Source organism: Lepisosteus platostomus, chromosome 10 (genome assembly GCF_059453375.1).
Source record: "Lepisosteus platostomus isolate fLepPlt1 chromosome 10, fLepPlt1.hap1, whole genome shotgun sequence".
NCBI lineage: Eukaryota > Metazoa > Chordata > Actinopteri > Semionotiformes > Lepisosteidae > Lepisosteus > Lepisosteus platostomus.
In genome coordinates, this window is record NC_142620.1 from 11224658 (window position 1) to 11246508 (window position 21851).

The window sequence follows — 21851 nt, forward strand, 5'->3', positions numbered from 1 at the left end:
TCATTCTGGTTGAAAAGTCTGAGCTTTAGACTATCAATATTTTATCGATAGATAATCAATAAAATCTATTCATCAGAACATGCCAAACCACTCGGCCGGCAACGGGGACATGAGATGCAGAAATAATTTGAAATTTGATTAATAATAGTTACCTAATTTCATGTTTTGAATGTGATAATATACCTCTGGTTTTAGTGAGCGCATAGTCTGTATTTCAGCGCTCTATTGTTTTTAAAAGACGGTCTGTGACTTTCAGGAAATATGTGTAATGCAGAAAATACACTATACATGTGTTGGTCTTTTCCCAAAAATGAGAAAATGAACGTGAAAGAATGCTTATAGATACGTTAAACAGATGTTGAAAACAAGATTACCATACAAATCTGCAAATCTCTGCATCGCATTTTCGTACAGCATTTCACTTAATGCGCTGCACAGAATGCACTCTTCGCCTCTTTAAAATAAAAGCTGCATTCTTATGTTTTTCTCCCACAAGAACATTATTTAAGGCTTATTGTAAAGGAACGGCTATAAAACTTAAGAAATGCGCTTTGACAGGAAAGACCGAGAAAATCGGCGGTTAGCCAATCAGCACGCACCCCGGCAGTTTGACCCCCGCAGGCTGTACAGGCGGGGCCCCGCCCCGGGTCCCGCCCCCCTCCATTCATCCCAACGGCAAGGGGGCGGGGACTTGGGTGGCGGTCTTCCAGGCGCGCCCCGTGATTGACGGCGGGGGCGATGGGGAAGCTTCCAGACGTTTCTGGAAGGAGGCTGTTTCTCGAACGATCTGCGCCGCCGCTATAAAAGCGATGCAGCCCGGCTGAGGAGTCATTAGAGGGGTGTTTTGCAGTAACGGCCAGCCTAGAGCTGAAGACCTCACTGGAAAGTGTTGCAGATTAATAATAAACTGGTGACAGCCAAGGTAAGCTCGAAATAAGCACAGCGGACCTTATTAGTGTCTCACTCATACATTCTTTACCTGGGGTGAAAGCAGACTAGCTGTATCTATAAGACGGGGTATGACGTGAGCTGTGGGGAAACTATTGGCCGTTAGAATAAGATGTTCATGCTGCAGACTTAACCCTAAACACCTGAGGCAGTTCGTTTAAAACGGGAAAACCCTCGCAAACCCTTCCGCGGCGGTGTCGGTAGCCGGGTCTGTCGTGTGTCCTTGTGGTCGGGTCGGTGGCGGCTGTCCCCGCTCGGCCGGCCGGGGGAGGCGCGCTGCCCCGCCGCAGGTGCGGACGGGCGGTCGGAGCGCCGGGGATGGTCTGGTATGTTCTGGAAACTCGCAGTTCCCTCGCCTCGCCGCCGGGGGCCGCTGCGCTGCGGCAGAGCGGAGCTGGAGCCGTGTGGTGGCGGCGGCGGCGGCGGCGTGGGCCAGGCTCGGCTGGCTTCTAGAAAAGTCCCCGCCAGCCTCCTGCAGGGGGGGGCAAAGGCAGGAGCTGGAGTCATCAGCTCCACCTGCTTCGGGTGGAGGAGCCCTGACTGTAAGGGGAAGAGTTTTCGGCCACACGCGTGATCTCCGAGGAGAACAAGCGCTGATTTTTTTTTTATTTCCTTTCTCTGTTTTCCCAGTACTTGGTTAATGACTCAAAAGCATCTATTTTAAATTTTATAAGTAGTTCAGAAACGCACGATACGCGCCCCAGTGGGAATGATAGTAATTAGTGTGGTCCATTTATAGTAGGACCTGTCAGGGGACTTCAAATCTGTGAGCTTTGTGGGCAGTACTACCTCCCAGTTTCATAGGTGACCTCGTGTATGGAAAAGGTAGATGACAGTCTTCTTAGTGACTGGAAACATCTGGAAATGTCAGCTACAGCACATTGAGATGTGTCCTGGCTGTCACTGTGGAAAACCTGTTTCACTGGTGGATGTCAGGTTATTCACTAACTGAGCACAGGAGTGGTTATCAGGGCAAAGTATTAATAATAATAATTGCTTACACTTATATAGCGCTTTTCTGGCCACTCCACTCAAAGTGCTTTACAGGTAATGGGGACTCCCCTCCACCACCACCAATGTGCAGCATCCACCTGCATGATGCGACGGCAGCCGTAGTGTGCCAGAACGCTCACCATATATCAGCTATCAGTGGGGAGAGCAGAGTTATGAAGCCAATTCATAGAGGGGGATTATTAGGAGGCCATGATTGGTAAGGGCCATTGGGAAATTTGGCCAGGATGCCGGGGTTACACCACTATTGTATTGGCAAGAACAGCTTATGCCTTATTTCCACAGCACTTTGTTTAAGGACACTTCCTACAGGAAGTAGTTCCCCTTAATCTGCCCGCACATGTCTTGTGTGATTAGGGAGTGAAAGGCTGGTTTTTGTAAATCCAGCAGTTGACAGTCTTGCTTGTCAAAACTGACGCTTTGTGCTGCTTTCTTGTTCAGATGCCAGAAGCACAGGCCCACGACCAGCCCATGGACGAGGAGGTGGAGACCTTTGCCTTCCAGGCAGAGATCGCCCAGCTCATGTCCCTGATCATCAACACCTTCTACTCCAACAAAGAGATCTTCCTCCGGGAGCTGATCTCCAACTCCTCAGACGTAAGTGTGCCGTCAACCCAGCAGTTAACATGTTAATAACACTGATAATCTCTCCAGGATGGAATATATTACACAGGATCTATTTGTGAGGGGAAAAGCAGTTTTTGGTCTGCATTTTATTTTCCCAAACTGCTCCAGGGGTGCTGTACAATGGCTGATCCTGCGTTCTGAACCCAAGCTTCTCTCTGTCTGTGTCTCGTGGAGAGCAAGCCTGGGGTATGCGGGGGGGGAGACGTATACCTAATGCAAGAAATTGTATATGGCTAAGTGATCTTAAAAGAAAGTTGCATGTTTAACTTTATAGAGTTACGTCTGGATCTTTTAAAATGTTTACGATTGTTAACATTACACTCTTAAGCTATTGCTTGCGTTAAGTATTCTATTTTGCTTAAATTCTCACTTAGAATTGTAATAAGTCTGCTTAATACTGTTTAATAGGACTGCTGTCTCCCTGATTGCTTTAATAGTTGTATTTTCAAACTTCTAGGCCCTGGACAAAATCAGATATGAGAGCCTCACAGATCCCAGCAAGCTGGATTCTGGAAAAGACCTGAAGATCGAACTTATTCCAAACAAGCAGGACCGTACCCTGACCATCATTGACACTGGCATTGGCATGACCAAGGCTGACCTCATCAACAACCTGGGCACTATTGCCAAGTCGGGCACCAAGGCTTTCATGGAGGCCCTGCAGGCCGGGGCTGATATCTCCATGATTGGCCAGTTCGGTGTGGGTTTCTACTCTGCCTACCTGGTGGCAGAGAAAGTGACTGTCATCACCAAGCACAACGATGACGAGCAGTACGCCTGGGAGTCCTCAGCCGGTGGCTCCTTCACAGTCAAGGTGGATGCAAGTAAGAAGACAGAATGTGGCTTGCTTCATTGAAATATACTTTAACATAACAGCATCTGTTCGGTGTAACTGATGTCTGTGTACTTTATTCCATTAGGTGAGCCATTGGGCCGTGGTACAAAGGTGATTCTGCACCTGAAGGAAGACCAGACTGAATACCTGGAGGAGCGGAGGGTCAAAGAAATTGTGAAGAAACATTCCCAGTTCATTGGATACCCCATTACACTGTTTGTAAGTATTCCTAATGGGTTGTGACTTTTGTAGCTTCATGTAATTGTTTAAGTAGGAATCGTAAAAGAACCTAAAGGGGGGGAGGTGCAACTACAGGAGCATTTTATGCAAGTGTACAAGTCTAAGAGTTGTTACCTTCTGTGTAGGTTGAGAAAGAGCGTGACAAGGAAGTGAGTGACGACGAGGCTGAAGAGGAGAAGGACAAGGAGGAGAAAGAGGAGAAGAGTGAGGAGGACAAGCCTGAGATTGAGGATGTGGGCTCCGATGAGGAGGAGGATGAGAAGAAGTCCACTGACAAGAAAAAGAAGAAGAAGATCAAGGAGAAGTACATTGATCAGGAGGAGCTGAACAAGACCAAGCCCATCTGGACCCGCAACCCTGATGACATCACAACAGAGGAGTACGGCGAGTTCTATAAGAGCCTCACCAACGACTGGGAGGACCACCTGGCTGTGAAGGTGAGTCTTGATAAATCAGCTCAAAAGTGCAAAGTTTGACTTCAGTTTTATACCCACATATGATGTTAACGATTCAAAAAAAGTCATTTTCTTCTTTTCCTTTTTCTCTGCCAGCATTTCTCGGTGGAAGGACAGCTTGAGTTCAGGGCATTGCTGTTTGTGCCAAGACGTGCACCTTTTGACTTGTTTGAGAACAAGAAGAAAAAGAACAACATCAAGCTGTATGTGCGCAGAGTCTTCATCATGGATAACTGTGATGAGCTGATCCCAGAGTATCTCAGTAAGTAACCTTCGAAGTTGGTCTAACGTAGATTGAGCCGTGTACAGTCCTTAAATACTGTTAGTGTTCCAGACTATTTGACAACTCTGATGGTTGAGGAGAAGATAAATAGTATGGCCTTTTAAACAAAAGGTTTATATTGGGAGATTTGAAAGAAGGTGAAAGTTCTCTTTTGAATAGGCCTTGATGCCCATTATACCATTTTGAATTTATGTTGTATAGTACCTTTGTGGTGACATTAACCTTTAATGTCACTAGCAGTATGCCAGTGCACCCATTATTTTAAGGTTTTGGTATTTAACATTCCTTTTTTTTTTCAGATTTCATCAAGGGTGTGGTGGATTCTGAAGATCTGCCCCTCAACATCTCCAGAGAGATGCTGCAGCAGAGCAAGATCCTAAAAGTCATCCGCAAGAACCTGGTGAAGAAATGCCTGGAGCTCTTCACTGAGCTGGCCGAGGACAAGGACAACTACAAAAAATACTACGAGCAATTTTCCAAGAACATAAAGGTAGGTAAAAGCTATTGTGTGATATTCCATTATGTGGAGAACAGTGTTTAAGCTAATTGAGGACTACCTTGACTATAATGGTGAACTTAAATGGCTTGTGCCCTTAAAGAGGAAAACTTAAATTGTTTTTCCTTTACAGCTTGGCATCCATGAGGACTCTCAGAATCGCAAGAAGCTGTCTGAGCTACTGAGGTACTACACCTCTGCCTCAGGAGATGAGATGGTCTCCCTGAAAGACTATGTCACCCGAATGAAGGACAACCAGAAACACATCTATTACATCACAGGTAGGGAAACGGTTCAACTCCAAACACCAATCAGGAGCATTTTAGTAAACATCTTTTGAGAGTAGTTTAGTTGTTGGGTTACAAAGATAGTGACTTCATTAAAAAAAAAAAGTACGGCATCACTAAACCTACCTTGACATCTCTGCAGGAGAGTCCAAGGAGCAGGTGGCCAACTCTGCTTTTGTGGAGCGTCTGCGCAAGGCTGGCCTGGAGGTGATATACATGATCGAGCCCATTGATGAGTATTGTGTCCAGCAGCTCAAGGAGTTTGAGGGAAAGAACTTGGTGTCTGTGACCAAAGAGGGACTGGAGCTGCCTGAGGATGAAGAGGAGAAGAAGAGGCAGGAGGAGAAGAAGGCCCAGTTTGAGAACCTCTGCAAGATCATGAAGGACATTCTTGAAAAGAAGGTGGAAAAGGTGGGCATCTAATTTTGAACATCTGTAGTTTCCTTGACGATTCTTGATCCAATGAGATCTTTTTCGGTAAAACTATTGAACTGCTCTAATCATGCTCTTCACTGTTTTTCCAGGTTGCTGTTTCAAACAGGTTGGTCTCCTCTCCCTGCTGCATTGTCACCAGCACCTACGGCTGGACTGCCAACATGGAGAGGATCATGAAGGCCCAAGCTCTGAGGGACAACTCCACCATGGGCTACATGGCAGCTAAGAAGCACCTGGAGATCAACCCAGAGCACCCCATCATCGAGACACTCAGGCAGAAAGCGGAGGTTGACAAGAACGACAAGTCCGTGAAGGACCTGGTGATCCTGCTGTTCGAGACTGCACTGCTGTCCTCCGGCTTTTCATTGGATGATCCACAGACGCATGCAAACCGCATCTACAGGATGATCAAGCTCGGGCTCGGTAAGTCTGAACAGATCTAGGAAGTACAGTGTGGTAAACAGGATTTTAAAACCTGACCATAAAGAAATTAGATGCAAAGATTTTAAGAATTAAGAAGCGGACAGGAATGGCTTAGTTCATACTGCTTTAAGGGAAGCATCATGTATTGGGGGAAAAAAAAACAGTTTAGATGTGTAACACCTGTAATTTTTAAAAAAGGCTACAAAGAAGAGTACTAATTGTTGAAGGTAACCTGAGAAGGAACAATATAATGTTCTTTAAATGGTAGTGGTGGAAATTGCTCACCAGTGTATTCTCTCCAGGTATTGATGAAGATGATATGACAACAGAGGACACCACTGCTGCTCCAATTGAGGACATGCCCCCACTAGAAGGGGATGATGACACATCGAGGATGGAGGAAGTTGACTAAGAAACTGTAAATGTTGGATAGAAATAATGTAAACACAACTGTAAATGGTTAAAGCTGAATTCATTAGGAATGAACCTGAAATGCATATTCATTCCCCCTTATTTTCTCATTTCTTCATTCCATTTCCTTGGCATTGGATGGCTGAACACACTTATGTTTTCTTTTGTATTTGAAATTTGTTCAGATGTATTTTTGTATTTATTTGCATTCCATGTTCCTTGTTTAAGTGCACTGTAAAATTTCTACAATCTTGTTGAATTGTAAGTTGCAAATAAAAGTTTAATATGTGAAGCAGGTGTTTCTGTTGTCATTTCCACATCACAAGCCTTTAATGTCAGAGATGTTAATTTAGCTTTTGTAATCCAGAGCCACTACTTGTTCTCTGAATTTCAAGTATTGGCAGCAATGTTTTCTATCCATATGAGGGGAAAAACAAGGGGAGGATCTGTAACCTAATCATTGTTTAAATAGCAAAGATTAAGCTTTTGTTAATTTGTAATATCAACTCCCACCACGGCCATTTAATTAAAGTGCCACAAGACCTTGGTCAGGAGTAATATTGATCAAGTCATTCCAGTGAAGCTAAAAATGCTCATTAAGTCCATGAGCATTTCAAGTTGGGAGGTGTGGGCCCTTAATGATGCTGGGGCTGCAAAATCAAATGATGGCATAGCCAAGAAAAGACTGACCAGGACTAGAATAGAGCATCTGATTTATAGCAGGACTGTAATCGAAATGCTGTTGTGGGATTATTAGCAAGGTTGGAAACGGTGAGAACCTAACCTTGGGATCCTACCACAGTTGAACTTGGAAGTGGAATTAAAATATCTGTGCCCGAGTAGTGTACAACCACATTAAGGAACAGGCATGGATATGGATGGTTACGGGGATTATATTATATTCAGAATAATTGCTTACACTAATATAGCACTTTTCTGGACACTACACTCAAAGCTCTTTACAGGTAATGGGGACTCCCCTCCACCACCACCGATGTGCAGCATCCACCTGGATGATGCGACAGCAGCCGTAGTGTCCAAGAACGCTCACCACACATCAACTATTAAGATCCATATGAAAATGGATCCCAGTGCTACTTTACCAAATTCTGTAAAGCAAACGTATTTACAGGGAAAGAATAAAGAGAATGCAATTATCACAGCAGTAGAATAACACACTGTTCGTTTAGACACTCATCAGCTACAGTACCATACAGCTGGGATAAGAACCAAATGTAGAACAGAAAGCAGACTAGAGAGACAAGAATGATAGCACACCACAACTCCTGCCAATTGTACAGCAGTAGTTTAAGGAGTCACACACTGCAGTTTCACATACAGTTGTAGCACTCGGCATATACAGTGTGTATGCAAAGTCACCACCCCCTTTCAAAATGTTCACCTTTTGTTGCCCTAAAGCCCAAAAAGAAGAAATAAAATCAGATTTTTTCTAGCTTCATTTATACATTTTACCTTGTAACATCCATGTGAAAAGAGAAAGCAAAATTTGTTTGGATACATCTCTACCAACTTCGCACACCTAGAGGGAAGAATATTTGCCCTTTATTCCTTACAGAACTGTTCAAGCTCAGTCAAACTGCGTGGTGACCATTGATGGACTACCCTCTTCAAGTCATTCCTAAGATTCTCGATGGGATTCAGGTCGGGGCTCTGACTAGGACACTCAAGAACATTCACCTTCCTGTCCTTTGGCCACTGTACGGGTGCTTTGAGTCATTGTCATGTTGAACCATCTTCCCATTTTCAACTTCCTGGCTGAGGGCTGCAGGTTTTCTTCAAGCATTTGCCTGTATTTTGCACCATCCATCTTCCCTTCTATCCTGACAAGTGCCCCAGTCCCAGTGGAAGAGAAACACCCCCACAGCACCCCCACCCCCACAGCAGGATGCTGCCACCACCGTGCTTTACTGTAGGAATGGTGTTCTTTGGATGGTAAGATGTATTGGGTTTTCACCAGATGTACCGTTTTGCATTCCAGCCAAAATGTTTGATTTTGGGCTCATCCGACCATAGCACCTTTAAGGTGCTTTTAGCAAAATGTAAACAAGACTTGAAGTGGCTTGATGCACACAATGACCAGTCTTTGCCATAAATGCCTGTAGCTCACACAAAGTTGCCATCGGTCTCCTGGTAGCCTCTCTGATCAGCCTCCTTCTTGCTTGGTCATCCAGTTCAGAGGGAGGGCCTGATCTACTGTATGTAAGGTCTGGGTGGTGCCATATGCCTTCCACCTCTTAGTGATGGTCTTGACTGTGCTCCATGGGATACCTAAAACCTTTGAAATCTTTTTATACCCATCTCCTGACTTGTGCCTTCCCACAACGTTATCTATAAGTTCTTTTGAAAGCACCTTTCCACCCATAGTGCATTCTTTGCTTTGAAATGCACTTCCAAGCAGTAGAATCCTCTAGAAACAGCTGCTTTTATTCTGAACTAATCAAAATCACCACAATTGATCACAGGTGGGAGCCAATTAGTTTGTTCTGTGATCTGTAAGGTGATTGGTTATACCTGAGCAAGTTTACAAATGCAATTGTAAGGGGGGTATTCACTTATCCAAATAAGATATTTTACTGTTGTAATATCAATTAATTTTCAGAATGTTTTAGAATTCTATTTTCACTTGGCTAATGTGGGCTACTGTGTGTAAAAATGGAACAAGCTTAATTTAATTTGTTTTTAAGAGTGTCATACAACAAAAGGTACAAATGTTGAAAGAGGGTGGTGACTTTCTATACCACCTGTATCTGTTACACAGGTATAATACATTCTGGAAACTGATTAAATCGTTTCTAGTTTAAATCGTAAACGTTTTAGATGTTTGGATCATGACTGACATGAGCAGATCTAACCGAGTCCCAGAAGACAGTTTCTGCAGGCTGGTCCACAGGATGAGCCAGATGCACAGCTTATTCTTTCAATAAACCGCTGTCCTGTGACTTCAGCAGTGTGCACCCTGTTGATCAACCGTGTTGCTGACAAATGTTAATCAGCATGATGTATTTGTCATGTCTGTTCAATAAAATATCAGTGCACCTGCTAGAGAAAAGACTGCATTTGTTGCAGTTATAGTTGTTCATTTGATATTCAGTGTACTGTATATTTAAATACACAATCAATGTAAACACTACACAATGCAAATTTAACCCCCGTTTTTGACTTGAAAAATTGACGCAGTGTGCTCAGAGGAAGGGAAAGGGTTGATTCGCCAATTTGATAAGCAAGGGGTTCTTTAGAAAAATAAGCTTTTATCAAGGATGATCATCCTTGGTCCTAGAGTGTCCCAATCCAAAAGATTCTACTCGTCCCCAGTCTTCAGTTTCTAAACTTTTCATTTTGACCACCAAACAGGTCAGTTATTAGGTATTCGAGAAGTTATTGGAATGACGAATGGGAACAGTAGCTCCCATGGATCACTTAACTGAAGTCATTGAATATCTTGATTAAAACTCACGTTCTTTGTAAATTTTTATACATTTATGTTTTATTAATAAAAACGTGAGTTTCCGTACTGCGTTGTGTCAGCGGGCGCCTCGAAGAAGGCGAGTGTCCAAAGGGACTCACGTGTCGGCAACGGGAGCACTACCAATCGTTTGCGAAACTTAAACTGTCTTCTCCACTATTTTCTGCAATACAGAATGCAATTTATTAACCGTCAGTACTGAATATTAAGTGTGAGTACCCAAACAAATGCTAAGCGGATAATGAAGCCTACTGTAAATGATATGAATTAATTCCAACACGAGTACAAGCAACACCGTGGCAACAACAAGCGATATATTCCGAGGAGACTCGTGGTAACAGAAAAATTAATAAACCGCCAAAAGCACCACAGGCCGCACAGGTAATTCCAGGAACCGTCACAAAAAACGCGCCTGCGAAAAAAAACAAACATGCCCCAATAGGCTTGTTTTAAAAAAAAAATGGTTATTGATATAAATATTCCGTTTCAGTGTATTTTATTTTCATTTACCTCACTTAAAAGCATTTTTTTTGTACTACATGATTCATTTTTGCAGGTAGCCCACTATTCGTTTTTAACTGGCGTTCACACGCAGGGCCAGTCCAACTCAGTTTGCACAAGGGGAGGGCTTCTTATTACTTTCCCCTACTGTAAACCTAATTATTGATAAAAGAGTCACAGTCCATTGTTTTGTTTCATTTGGAATATCAATGCAAACCCAAGACCAGTGTCACGCTTCGTTTGTGTCATAACACTGTCCAGAATGGCACCACAGAGACCAGCTGTTACAGACGTTTTCCAAAGCAAACCCAATCCCAATACGTCTCTATGTTACAGTGTGTATCCCGAGCTGAAGGGTCTAGGACTCCAAAGTTGAATCTCGGTAAGATCCAATGTTGTGTTCAGTCTGCATGTACTTCTAGTTTGACAAAAATCCTTTGAGCGTTCTTGCTTAGATGCAACAATTTCAAACATTTTTTTTTTTAGAATTACTTATAAAAAATACTCCAGGGAAATAATACACACAACTTTTCACTCATCGCTTCTTGCATACAACAGTTGAGTCTAAATATTGTTCTATCGTGCAATATCCTTTGAGACCTGTAAACCACAACAAAACGTACAGCAATACTTCAGGCAAGGCGGCTGATTGATGTATTATATGACTCTATGAAAGAAAAAGTCCAACGTTAAAATGACAGCTATTAGAGTACCTCTTCTCTTTCGCTTGTAAATAACCCCATTCAAAAAATATCAACGATGCGCTGGAGTCCGGGCTTCCCGACGTGCAGCTTCCTTCTTTGGACTAAGGGGGCGCCAAACGCAAGTGTTTGTAGAAGGCAGAATGTCGGCTAGGCGCAGAAAGCGGAGGCAGAAACAGGCGGAGCAAGGTAAAATGCAAAGTATTAACAACACCTATTTAAATTAGTCTTAAGTGCTTAAAATGCACGTTTTTCAGACCTTGATGTGCGGCTGCATTTTGCCCCGCAGTAAGCGATTAATTGTGTATTTATTCATCAGCTTTCTCTGCTCTTCACCCGGAATTGTTTCTAGCCTTTTTTTTTCAACGAAACAAACATTTATTTAATTTTGCGGCGACGTTAAGGAAAATAAAAATCTCGCCGTCTATTCGGCATGTACAGTATTTCAGAAAACCGATACTGAAAATGGTACCGTAGGCATAGTTTCACATGTGTAACATGTAAGTGTGCACCTGTAAATACATCGAACTGAATTGTGAATCAGGGAGGCGACACCAAGTGCGCAGGGCACGTTTTTACAAATAAAGTTTTCACCCCACTTGACCAGAACTGCTTTGAAGTATTGTGTCGCTTTCCTAAACTCTGGATCCTTGTTGTAGATAGAAATAAGAACTATATTTTGATGCTCAGTGTATGTATAGCGGCAAAGAGCACTATTCTAGCACCATGCTAATGCAATAGGGATGCTTACAGAGAGATTTGTTATTCTGGTGAAATAATTCGGGTTTCATGAAGACGCCTTTGTGTTAAGGCTTTATGATTTAAATGGTGCTGCACAAAGACATCCCCAGTGCTGACTGGAATATAAGATGATATTTAGTTAAGAGCTGACTTGTATTCTGTTGCCCATGTATTCCTAACAGGGTTTAATGACGGCAAAGATGCAAGGAAAACCTCAGACAGTGTGGACAGGCTGGCATTCAAGTACATGGTGAGAATGTCATAAAGCACGTGTTGCATTAGAAAATGTGCAGCCAGGAGAGAAAGGTACTTCTGTTATAATTTTATTATTTTATGTCGTGGCAAATTAAACGGCAATTTAGTGACTTCAGGCACTGTCTCAGCCTCTACCTAAGTTAGGGTTTCATTTCAACAGTGACAGCAGCACTGTCATCGTCCAGATATCTACCAGGGGCACTATTACAGATGGGAAATTAACTTATCTTAATTGAAAACCCTAATGAACAAAAAATCTAAAACTTTTTCTTAAAGGTCAACATTTTATTTGTCCTGGAAGATAGTTAAACATAGTCTGGGGCGAAAGATGTCAAAGAGGCAGGAACCGAGAGTAGCAGTGTGGGTTCAGTGGGAGACAAAGAAGGGCATCGCCTGCTGAGTACAACCTTGCTCAAGTTCAGACAGATAAGGAAGAGGCTTTGCAAGGCTTCAAAACCCCTCTGTCATAAATGCTCTGAGAGTGCAATTCAGAGCAGTTCAGGTAAGGACTGCAGCATCAGAGCGTTAGGGAATAATTCTGGATCAAATGAAATGCCTGGTAGTAGAAGTGACAGTGAAAAACTGAATTAAATCAAAATCAAGGTTGATTACTGTGCATTTCAATGTCACTTCTCTCCCTTAAAGGACAATCTTTAGGGGCCGAGCACAAACATCACTACCATGTAACTCGTTGCTCTCCATTGTGGCAATAATTTCTTCTGGCTTCCTGTATCTTCCCCAGGAGAAGTGTAAAGTGGAATCCAGCACAGACTCCGAGTCGGACACAAGCCCCGAGGTACTGCTTGAGATCTACCACAACACAACAGCCAGAACACATCCACCAGCCTGACTTACAGATGCAACATTAAGTGTATATGTAAGAGGCAGAGCATTGCAAAAGTAAATACATTTATTTCTGATTTAGCTGTCAATCTGTAAACAGAAACAAAATAATTGAGAGGTCCTTTCTGGATGCCTTATACCACATTTAAATTGACTATAGAGATCTTTCCCTGCCCTGTGGGGAAAATATCTCTCAAAAATATTCTTTAGCATCCTGCCACCAGACCCTTCAGTCTCATGTAGATAAACAGATCTCACATTATGAATCATACCTTGCAATCTGTCTGGAAAGTGTCATCATCAAGACCAGGATATTTGCAGTATTTTCCTGAAGGCGCTTTAAAGAGGTATAATATGCGCACCGCCTTTGCAAATTCCTGGTGGGTCCAAAAGACCCTACCCCCCATTTTCAAATACAGTAAGATATTTAAATACTCCATGAATCACTCGTTCAACATTAATAGGGCACCAGACTCTACACCATAGATATTTAAATATACTGTACAGTACCTTTAATATCTACGGTGTATTCTGCAATCGCATAGAGAACTACAGTACTTCAGTGCAATTTCATTTGTCACATTATTGAAAATCCACTTTTAACCAGATCTGTCTAACCACGTTTGTAACACAGAGAAGTCTGTGGCCTGAGGTTTTAAGTATTGTGTCAGATTTGACCCTGCTTTGCCACGTAGCTAACAGAAGATTGAATTTTTCATTAGAACCCACCTGGCTTCCTACGACTGTGTCAGTTTTACTTTTGAAAAAGGCAGCTGCTATCTTGAACCGTAGCTTTAATGACTGCTACTGCGCAGTTTAACTCTTGGTGCAGCCGGGAGCTGTTTTTTGGAGACCAACAATCCCTTTTCAGGTGCTGTGCAGGTTCAGGTGCCGAACCTTTCCTGATCAAAAACTGTGAGAATATTTCTGGAGCTGGAATGGGTGCTTGTATTGTAACTTTCTGAGCAGCAAACCTAAATAAGGAATGTGGATTGTATTGTTTCGGTCTGGGAAGCTTTGGCAGTGAGTCTTATGTCCCAGCTCCCCTGCTATGTCTCTTATGAATGTGTCCTCCTGTGTCTGTCCATTCTGGTTCTCACTGTCTGGAAATGCAGCAGGTTTTCTGTCTCATGCAGCTGTCCACTTGAAAGAAGGGGTACATTAGTGTGACTAAGGTTATTTGGACTGATCTGTCTCTCCTCCACAAGTCATAAGCTGTTGATGATTTAGAGAGGCTTCTGGATTCCTGACTAGAGAAGGTTTGATTTCATGTTTGGTCTCACCCATGGATGCAGAGCACCAGCGCACACTCACTGATATAGTCATTGGCAGGTAAATGGTGTGCTTCGGTGTTCTTCTCTTGCCTAGGGATGTGCCTCCAGTACACCTGAGAGTGGAGCTACCAGGAAGGTGCTGTCTTTGGCGCAGCAACACAGAGGCCGGTCTTCCCTGCCAGTGAGTGCGATTCTGAATACTGCGATCTGCAAGGAAAACGAAAAATCTTACCTGTCTGGTTTAATTTGAGTGATCATCCATCCCGTAGAAAAAAAAGTGATATACTCAAAAGTAGAAAAAAATGGGACCCACTAGGTCCTGCTCCTGGATAGCTGGTGTGTCTGGTGTGTTTTCAAAGTACATGCTGATGAAGAACTGAGAATGCCTATTATGGTCTTTTGTCCCATAAAGGCAATAATGACCTGATTTGGGTTAAGATCTGAATTGGGCTGAAAACTTGAAGACATACTGGTTCTCCAGGACCTGGATAACCCATCCCCGTAAGAGCCTTGGGTTTGTGTTGGGCAGTCTCCATAGTCTCGAGTCTTGACTAAAGCCATTGGTGTGCAGGGTTGTAGTACCAGTATTAACAATCCTGAGTTAAAATCAAAGGAGTTCAGGTGTATTCTTCTCCGGATCTGTTCCAATGTCAGTTCTGCTTGGATTTTTCACCTGCTTCTCCACAGTCTTGGGACCCCTATGACGGCAGCTCTGAGGACTCCTCGGATACGTCCAGGTGTTCCCGGAGCCGAATCCAGGGGGGCAGCGGATTGAGGTCCAGGACCCGGTCAGTGACCGCCGTGCCAGCCTCCTCTCCCAAGGCCCCGGGGAAGAGAGGCGACTCTGTGAAACTGGGTGAAATACAGCTGCCTTCTGATGTCCAGATGAAGTCCTCCAGTGACTCGGAGGTGAGATTTGGGGAACCTGTGTCCCCAAGGGGTGGCAAGGACTGGAGGGAGATGCCTGTGGACTCAGGAGTGCATACAGAGGCTTCACTCTCCACACCCGGACAGTTTGCCTTCCTAAGCTTCACCCCAGCCCGGCTGCCCGCAAGCACCTCATACAGGAGCTGGACTGGGTCTCTCAGAGCACACCCCAGATCTGAGGAGGGGTCCCCCGGAAGTCCTGAGCCACTAGCGTTCCTCCCCAAGCGCAAGTCGGGGTTCCCGGGGGCCGAGTCTGGCGAACGCTGCCTCAGGAAGAAACAGCGCACAGTTGAACTGGAGGTAGGCTGTTCTGTTCCCAAGTCCCAGTCCAGTTGAGGAGTGAGATGAGTACTTATTACTGCCAGCAGCATGATGTTTCTTGGTTGTGATATTGTTATTGGCTCTGACATTAGGTGCCTTTAGTAATGGATTTTACCATTTCTTTCAGGACACAGAGTGAAGAACTGAAATCCTTTCTGCTGTTGATGAACAACACATAATTGTCTGAAGCAGTTCATGATGCACTTACTTTCCCAATGCACTTTTTTTTCCTTAGACATTTGAGTTGTGAGTATGATTTAGAAAATTGTTAAAATCACAAGGGTAATCAAGGACCTTGTTATTTTGTGAATGTGGTTTATTTGCTTGATAAAATCACACAATAAAGTTTATCACGGGTGAACAAATTCTAAAAGCGTTTGAATACTTTCAACATTTTAAAACTTTTACATTATCTGACAATTTACTATATTTATTTGTTTGCATTTTATTTTTCAGGTCTTCCTCCTTTATTCCAACAGTTTTCCCTTAGAAACTGTTACAAATGTTTTTTTGAGGAACTAAGAGGAGGCATTGCAGGACTTTCACCTCAATGTAAGAGTTTCCTTCGTGCAGCTCTAATGCATGGCTGGATTTTTGCAGCTTGAGACAGATTCCATTTACTGTGGCTTTAAATTTAACCTGGATTAAAAGTAGTCCCATAGGTGTGATTTTATACAAAACTGTCCCAATGTATCTACACATTTCTACTACTGCTGTTAAATTCCACACTGGCTAAAATGAATGGCTAATAATGGCAAAAGTTGTATTTTTGTTCTAAAATACCATCTTCAAACCTCAAGATCTAGTGCAGATCAAATAGTATTTTTGGAACTCTTTTACAATTTCTTATTGGAGCCACCTATCAGGGCTTTTGGTTAACCCAGGACATGATGCTGTAGTAGGTTCAGTTAAGATGCCTGCCTGCTCTCCACTCAGTGAAGTGACAAATTGTCAGTGAAGATTAAGGGGAGGTAGTGCCAGATTCTATCTACTTGCAAAAGTACTTGGTTGCTTTCCTACAGACCACGAAACACGTAAAGTCATGTAATATCCAATGTTTATATAACAGACCACACAACTGTATATTCTGAAAGAGCAATTGATGACAACAGGAACATACCATCATACCATCTCACAGCATACTGTCCATTTGGATTATGCATTTTAGATGCAACATTCTTGCATGTTGGTTTCTAAGTCCCAGCATTTATAACTATTACAGTACCAAGTTCAGAAGAGTTTAAGGATGTCCTTTTGTCAAAGTTGTATAGGGTGCAATATATACAATTATTTCTGATTTAGTTTTTAAGCTTCCTGGTGTAATACTTTTATTGATCATTCTTTGTTTTTAATCAGAACATGACTGTAATAAATACTACTTCTTCACCTATCATTAAAAAATAGAAGCACTAAATCCAGGAGTATCACAGACACTTTAAACAATTAACCCACCAGAAAGGCTCATATCAACAGAAAGTGCTCTCATCCTTGTTCAAGGAGGTTGGAGTGATGGAAGAATTTTTAGTTCAAGTCTGCTTTTCACCTTTAGAGGGTGCATCAGATTAATATTTCTGGTACATTACTACACTCATCCAGTTAAGGAAGGAATGACACCAAAGACAATGGAGACATTTTATTATGTATTTTGACATGGGTAACACGCACTTCTCAACTTTTCATTTTCTCTCCATAAAATATGCAGATTCCTTCATAAAAACCATCCTTGCCAACTAACCCTCACTTCCTCCATCTCAGGCCATCCGCCAACATTTCTCAGACACTCTGATCTCCCTTTCAAAGTATAATGAGCTTATGTAGTTCTAATGCAGTTAAACTGTTGACTATGGTTAATTGATTTTCTTCTAGAAAGTTATAGTTAAACATTGGAGCTGTGATGCGTTTACTCAGTGCAAAGCACAGCCACTCCTCGCTCATAGAAGCTGTGGGGGTCCTCCTTGGTTGCGATATCAAAGTCGACCGTAAAGATCAGATCAGCACGAGTGAAATTCAGGTACACAGGCAGAGTAACCTAAGAGGAGAGAGCAAAAAACATTAAGGACTGTTGCCTTATTGAAAGTAGTGGATTGTGTTCAAATGGCACACAAAGGTCTACATGGTGTTTTCGCTAAAAGCAGTCTATTTTTCTTGAATAAGGCATGTGAACAGCTGTGCACTGGAAGTATCCTGATGTTTCTGCTGATTCTGATTAAGTTGCCTCTACTTTCATTTTACAATACTTTGTCCACAGAGAGGCTTAGAAACTCGCTGAGGAAATTGGCACAAGTTAAATAATGATGCAATTATTTTTCTTCAAATTACAGAAACGTTTTCTGATAGAATGTCCTGGGTTTCACCGTGGGATGGACAAAAGGAGATAAAATTTGTGATTTAATTTAATGGTTTTTGACGCTTCAATGTGGCTCTATCACTATTTTTTGTAGATTTTTTGCAGAACATTATCCAAATTACGGAATTTCACGCTTTACAGAATTGTCTCCAATTTCAGTTATCACAAACTCTTTGAAAATCAAGTCACAATGCTCCTATGTTAACAAAAGCAATGCTTTTGAAAAAACGTAATTTGCTCTTCAGCTTGCAGCAGTATTTGGGAATGCTGGTTATTAACTGATCACATTCTTTGCTTCTTGGAAGTTAATGGCAAAATGAGCATGGAGCATCTGGCAGCAAGATCTCGTTCATCCACCAGTGGGGTGAAAAGGGGCAAAGTGAGGGATTCTTTCCTCTTCCAAAACCAGTACTGGGAATTGACAATACTCTTGCTTAATGATGTTTGTATTAGCAGGAAGTGAGGGGCAGCACAGAAGAGCTTGAATACAAATCTAGAACAATCAGCTGATGGGATTAGTACTGATGGCTGGCAGGCCTGGCCCTAAGGGAGACGGGGAAGGACAGCGAGGCTCACCGTGTTGGCCTTCCTGTCGGCACTCATCTGTTTAATCCAGCGCAGCTGAGTGAGGGGCAGCTCTGTGGAGATGGCGGTGGACAGGGACAGCTTGTTGTTGCTGCAGGTGGCACCCTGGAGCTTCAGACCTGGGGGCGACCAAGTGTTAGCATAACGGAAACGGAGGCATCCGATGACATCAGAATACCAGGGGTTTCACTTTCCATGCCAACTCATGACACACATGGCCTGTGGGTGCTATATACTCTTAGAACATTTAGATGAGCAAAAACACTGCAATCACAAAGTGAAGGCAGATCATTTATTTGATGATGTCGACGAGCCAAGCTGCCACAGCTGCAGGACCTCAAACTGACCTTTGATGCCAAAGCTGCAGGCATCGAGGGCGGCACCCTGGGACGTGGTGACATTGACCTCCAGACAAAGCTCCTCCAGGGACCAGCTGTTGGCTTGAGCCACGTACTGACGTGTGGCTGTAATGTAGGCCTCTGGAACAAACAGGCTTCCCAGACAAACATGGATATTCTGGAAAAACACAAATAATAAAAAAAGGTAAAGAAGGCTGACTAGCAGCATAATTAAAAAAGTCTGAAACGGAAGAAGATGCTCTTTGATTAGAGATGCATCAAGTAAAAAACATTGTGCAACGCATTGTGTAGCAATGCAATTAGCTGCAGGTGAGATCTTACGGATTTTCCATTCACAGGAAGCACTACCTTCAGCTCCTTTGCTCCTCCGCTGGCTGCTCCCTGGGAGATCAACTGCAGCTGCTTCACCCGATCGCTGAAATCAGCCACCCACTGGATTACAGTCATGGAGGCTGGGACTGTGTAGCGAGACCAGCTGTGAGGCAGGATGCCTGGAAAACAAAAGAGTCTGTCAGAGATGGCAGCTACATTGCCTAAGTCACCTAGGATTCATGCAGAATGAGTTAGTGTAATGTCAGACTCGCGTACGCCTTGTGTTATCACTTCTAGGTGTTAAAAAGCAACGACATTCAAAAATAAATTCATTAAATAAGCAGGTGTGCTGGGTGGGTAATAAAACAAAGACGGTGATTCCCAAGGTATTTCAGCTAAACAGGACAAGATAAGGGCCCTGGGGTTTTGCTCAGGAACCTACCCTTGACCAGGTCGTTGATGAGCGTGCGCAGGTAGTTGGTCTGCTTCTTTTTGCCCTCGCAAACCTGCACCACATCTGCCAGGTCCTGGCGCACATCCTGGAGCAGTCGCGCGCCCATCTTCACCTCCCTCTCAAAGAAGCGGAACAGGGGGTCCTGCCGGGCCAAAAGGACATCAGTTCATAGCTACCGCAGCAACACTTAAACCACTGGCAGCCCACTCCAACACAGAAGCACACATGCACTGTGGTCTTATAAATTCACTCCACTATTCAGAGCTTTGTAGGTAAGTTTATACTTTGAGATGTCCACATAAGAGTTAAAATGACGTCTTTGAATTGGCCCCTACGACAAGGTAAGAGAGGTGGAAAAGAGGCTGGTCTGGAGAGTCCCTGGTTGCTGAGAGAGCATCCGAGCCACATGGAGGAGCCTCACCTTGATGTTCTCAACAGTGCGTTTGAGAGGGTTGACAGACTGGGGGATGAGCTGCAGCCAGTTGCAGGCAGTGGTATGCAGGGTCCTCATCCACGCGGGCTGCCCGTCGGACGTGGAGCTCGTGCGCTGCTTCTTCTCCGTCTCATAGGCGAGGTCATCCTCATCCTCCAGCATCTGCATTTTCAGCATCTTGCCCATCATGTCAATGCCTGAGCCCCAGCAGTATGGGCAGCAGGTTGGAGGGAGGGGGGTAAGGCAGGGAAGTAAAACAAAATTGAAGCACACCAATGCATTACACTAATAAAAAAATTATAACCGTCTTGGCAAAAAATGAAAAAAACGCACTCTACAGGGCTTTCTGCAACTTCTGACTGGTTCCAAATTCTTACACCAGTTTCACAATGTACCAATTAAAACCCAGTGATTTCTCTTAAGTGCAGAAACAAGTCTTGACTATTTCACAAAGTTGCTGCTGAAATGATCATGCATTTTTAACTCTAAAACATACACAGAAACTAAAAAAATTCTGCAAGAAGCAAATGAAAGACTGAAAGCAGAAAAAAAGCAAATGACAAAGACTTGAGTGGCTTGGGAAAACAGTGCTGGTGACATGATGGTTAGTAAAATGCAGTGAAAGTGAACAGTTGCTGGAGGATGAGAAGACCCTTATTGTAATGAAACAGCTAGGAACAGATGTGTTCACATGTGCACGTTTGCGAAGCAGCCACAGGACTGGTGGGTCAGGTGAAGCGCTGTGGGGATACCAGACCAGCTCTTCAACCGACAGGTTTCTAACAGCAGGAACAACTTTGCAAAGTAAGCTTGCTGACTAATCATTCTGGATGGACCGCGGTCTTCATCAAGATATATACTGTTCCTTGAGACTGCCACAAACTGAAAGATGAATGGTGTATGAGAATGAAGCAGATTGGAGATGGTACTGTGTAACCTCACTACTTTCTCAACTGTACACATGCTCAAGGATGTTCTGTCAGAAGAAGAGGGAAAAATGACACATTGCAACAAACTGTCTTGAGGAAGTGGTCTGTAAAAACAAGATGAGTTAGAAAGAGGAGGAAAAACCACAAGAGATGTTATAATGGAGGAATACACACGGGAGAGCAAAAGCTTTCAAGAGCTGAGCAGAGACGGAAACCCCTTTTTGTCAACCTCTTGCCAATCTGTAAATCGTGAAAAGCGTTAGAGAAGCCTTTTACCCTGTGTTGTAAGGAGGACCTTCTCAGCGTTGCTTGGCAGCCCCAGCCAGGATGGAGTCTGCGTGTCAGGGAGCATCTCCACCCAGTGCACAAACTCCTCCCGCCTGAATTGACAAGACAGGACCACTGAGTCAACACACATCATCACCTTCATAGTCTGGCTAAGGTCCTACAGATGTCACCAACTTTCAGTTATACGTTGAATTTAAATGGATGCAAAACACCAGAATTACCGAATGCCATCAGGCATCTTGATATCCTTGTGACCATCGACCTTAAAGGCCAGTTTGAAGTCGCTGTCGAAGCTGGATGTAGTGAAGATGCGCTCCAGGAAGGTGTTGAGCAGTCTCTGGTCAAACTCATTGTCAACTCGCCCGCCATAGATGGACTGTGCCATCAGCGTCTTCAGGGCTGCCCAAGGTATCTTGTCAGGAGAGATGTTCTGCCGACCCTGTGGTTAGGTACATTCTTTAGCATCCAGGCTCGGGTGTTACAAGTATATAGAGACAGGAATTCATTTTCAGAAACAGTCCAACACTAATGAAGGAACATTACTAAGATACCATTCTAAATGATTGGGCAGGAACAGACCTGCAGTTATGGCACCTTATATACTCTTTCAAAGCAAACTATTTGATTCCAGTTCACTATCTCATGA

The 21851-nt window shown here is 43.4% G+C and overlaps 3 protein-coding genes across 6 annotated transcripts in view; 2 read left to right on the plus strand and 1 right to left on the minus strand.

The window, feature by feature from the left end:
- Window positions 1-745: 745 nt before the first annotated feature.
- hsp90aa1.2 (heat shock protein 90, alpha (cytosolic), class A member 1, tandem duplicate 2) lies at window positions 746-6743 on the plus strand. Its single transcript, XM_088648114.1, has 11 exons — window positions 746-922; window positions 2401-2556; window positions 3044-3410; window positions 3507-3640; window positions 3787-4098; window positions 4213-4378; window positions 4699-4889; window positions 5029-5176; window positions 5325-5593; window positions 5707-6040; window positions 6343-6743. The coding sequence occupies exons 2-11, from the start codon at window positions 2401-2403 to the stop codon at window positions 6450-6452; spliced, it is 2187 nt and encodes a 728-aa protein (XP_088504240.1). The 5' UTR covers window positions 746-922; the 3' UTR covers window positions 6453-6743.
- A 4117-nt stretch (window positions 6744-10860) lies between these two features.
- On the plus strand, window positions 10861-15863 carry LOC148653300 (uncharacterized). Of its 2 annotated transcripts, none has more exons than XM_088648125.1 (6): window positions 10861-11326; window positions 12061-12184; window positions 12876-12929; window positions 14345-14431; window positions 14938-15477; window positions 15626-15863. In XM_088648125.1, the coding sequence occupies exons 2-6, from the start codon at window positions 12164-12166 to the stop codon at window positions 15635-15637; spliced, it is 714 nt and encodes a 237-aa protein (XP_088504251.1). In that variant the 5' UTR covers window positions 10861-11326; window positions 12061-12163; the 3' UTR covers window positions 15638-15863. The 2 variants fall into 2 exon arrangements, with proteins under 2 accessions (XP_088504251.1, XP_088504250.1); XM_088648124.1 differs by having other exon boundaries at window positions 10862-11326; window positions 12061-12128.
- Window positions 15864-17116: 1253 nt separating this feature from the next.
- dync1h1 (dynein, cytoplasmic 1, heavy chain 1) overlaps window positions 17117-21851 on the minus strand; it is a 46814-nt gene continuing 42079 nt past the window's right edge. For all 3 annotated transcript variants that reach the window (XM_088648123.1, XM_088648121.1, XM_088648120.1), the window contains exons 71-78: window positions 21427-21644; window positions 21194-21297; window positions 19977-20185; window positions 19544-19697; window positions 19138-19280; window positions 18778-18946; window positions 18422-18549; window positions 17117-17527 (exon numbers count right to left, since the gene is read on the minus strand). In XM_088648123.1, coding sequence (XP_088504249.1) covers window positions 17399-17527; window positions 18422-18549; window positions 18778-18946; window positions 19138-19280; window positions 19544-19697; window positions 19977-20185; window positions 21194-21297; window positions 21427-21644 — 1254 coding nt within the window. In that variant the 3' untranslated portion in view covers window positions 17117-17398. The remainder of the gene's footprint in view (window positions 17528-18421; window positions 18550-18777; window positions 18947-19137; window positions 19281-19543; window positions 19698-19976; window positions 20186-21193; window positions 21298-21426; window positions 21645-21851) is intronic.

Bases quoted from the DNA above. Each gene is read 5' to 3' on its own strand.
- hsp90aa1.2 (XM_088648114.1), top strand. From the start codon at position 2,401: ATGCCAGAAGCACAGGCCCACGACCAGCCCATGGACGAGGAGGTGGAG. The intron at 5,177-5,324 runs GTAGGGAAACGG...ACATCTCTGCAG, and splicing joins ACACATCTATTACATCACAG to GAGAGTCCAAGGAGCAGGTG. The intron at 6,041-6,342 runs GTAAGTCTGAAC...TATTCTCTCCAG, and splicing joins GATGATCAAGCTCGGGCTCG to GTATTGATGAAGATGATATG.
- LOC148653300 (XM_088648124.1), top strand. From the start codon at position 11,281: ATGTCGGCTAGGCGCAGAAAGCGGAGGCAGAAACAGGCGGAGCAAG. The intron at 11,327-12,060 runs GTAAAATGCAAA...TATTCCTAACAG, and splicing joins GCAGAAACAGGCGGAGCAAG to GGTTTAATGACGGCAAAGAT. The intron at 12,930-14,344 runs GTACTGCTTGAG...TCTCTTGCCTAG, and splicing joins AGTCGGACACAAGCCCCGAG to GGATGTGCCTCCAGTACACC.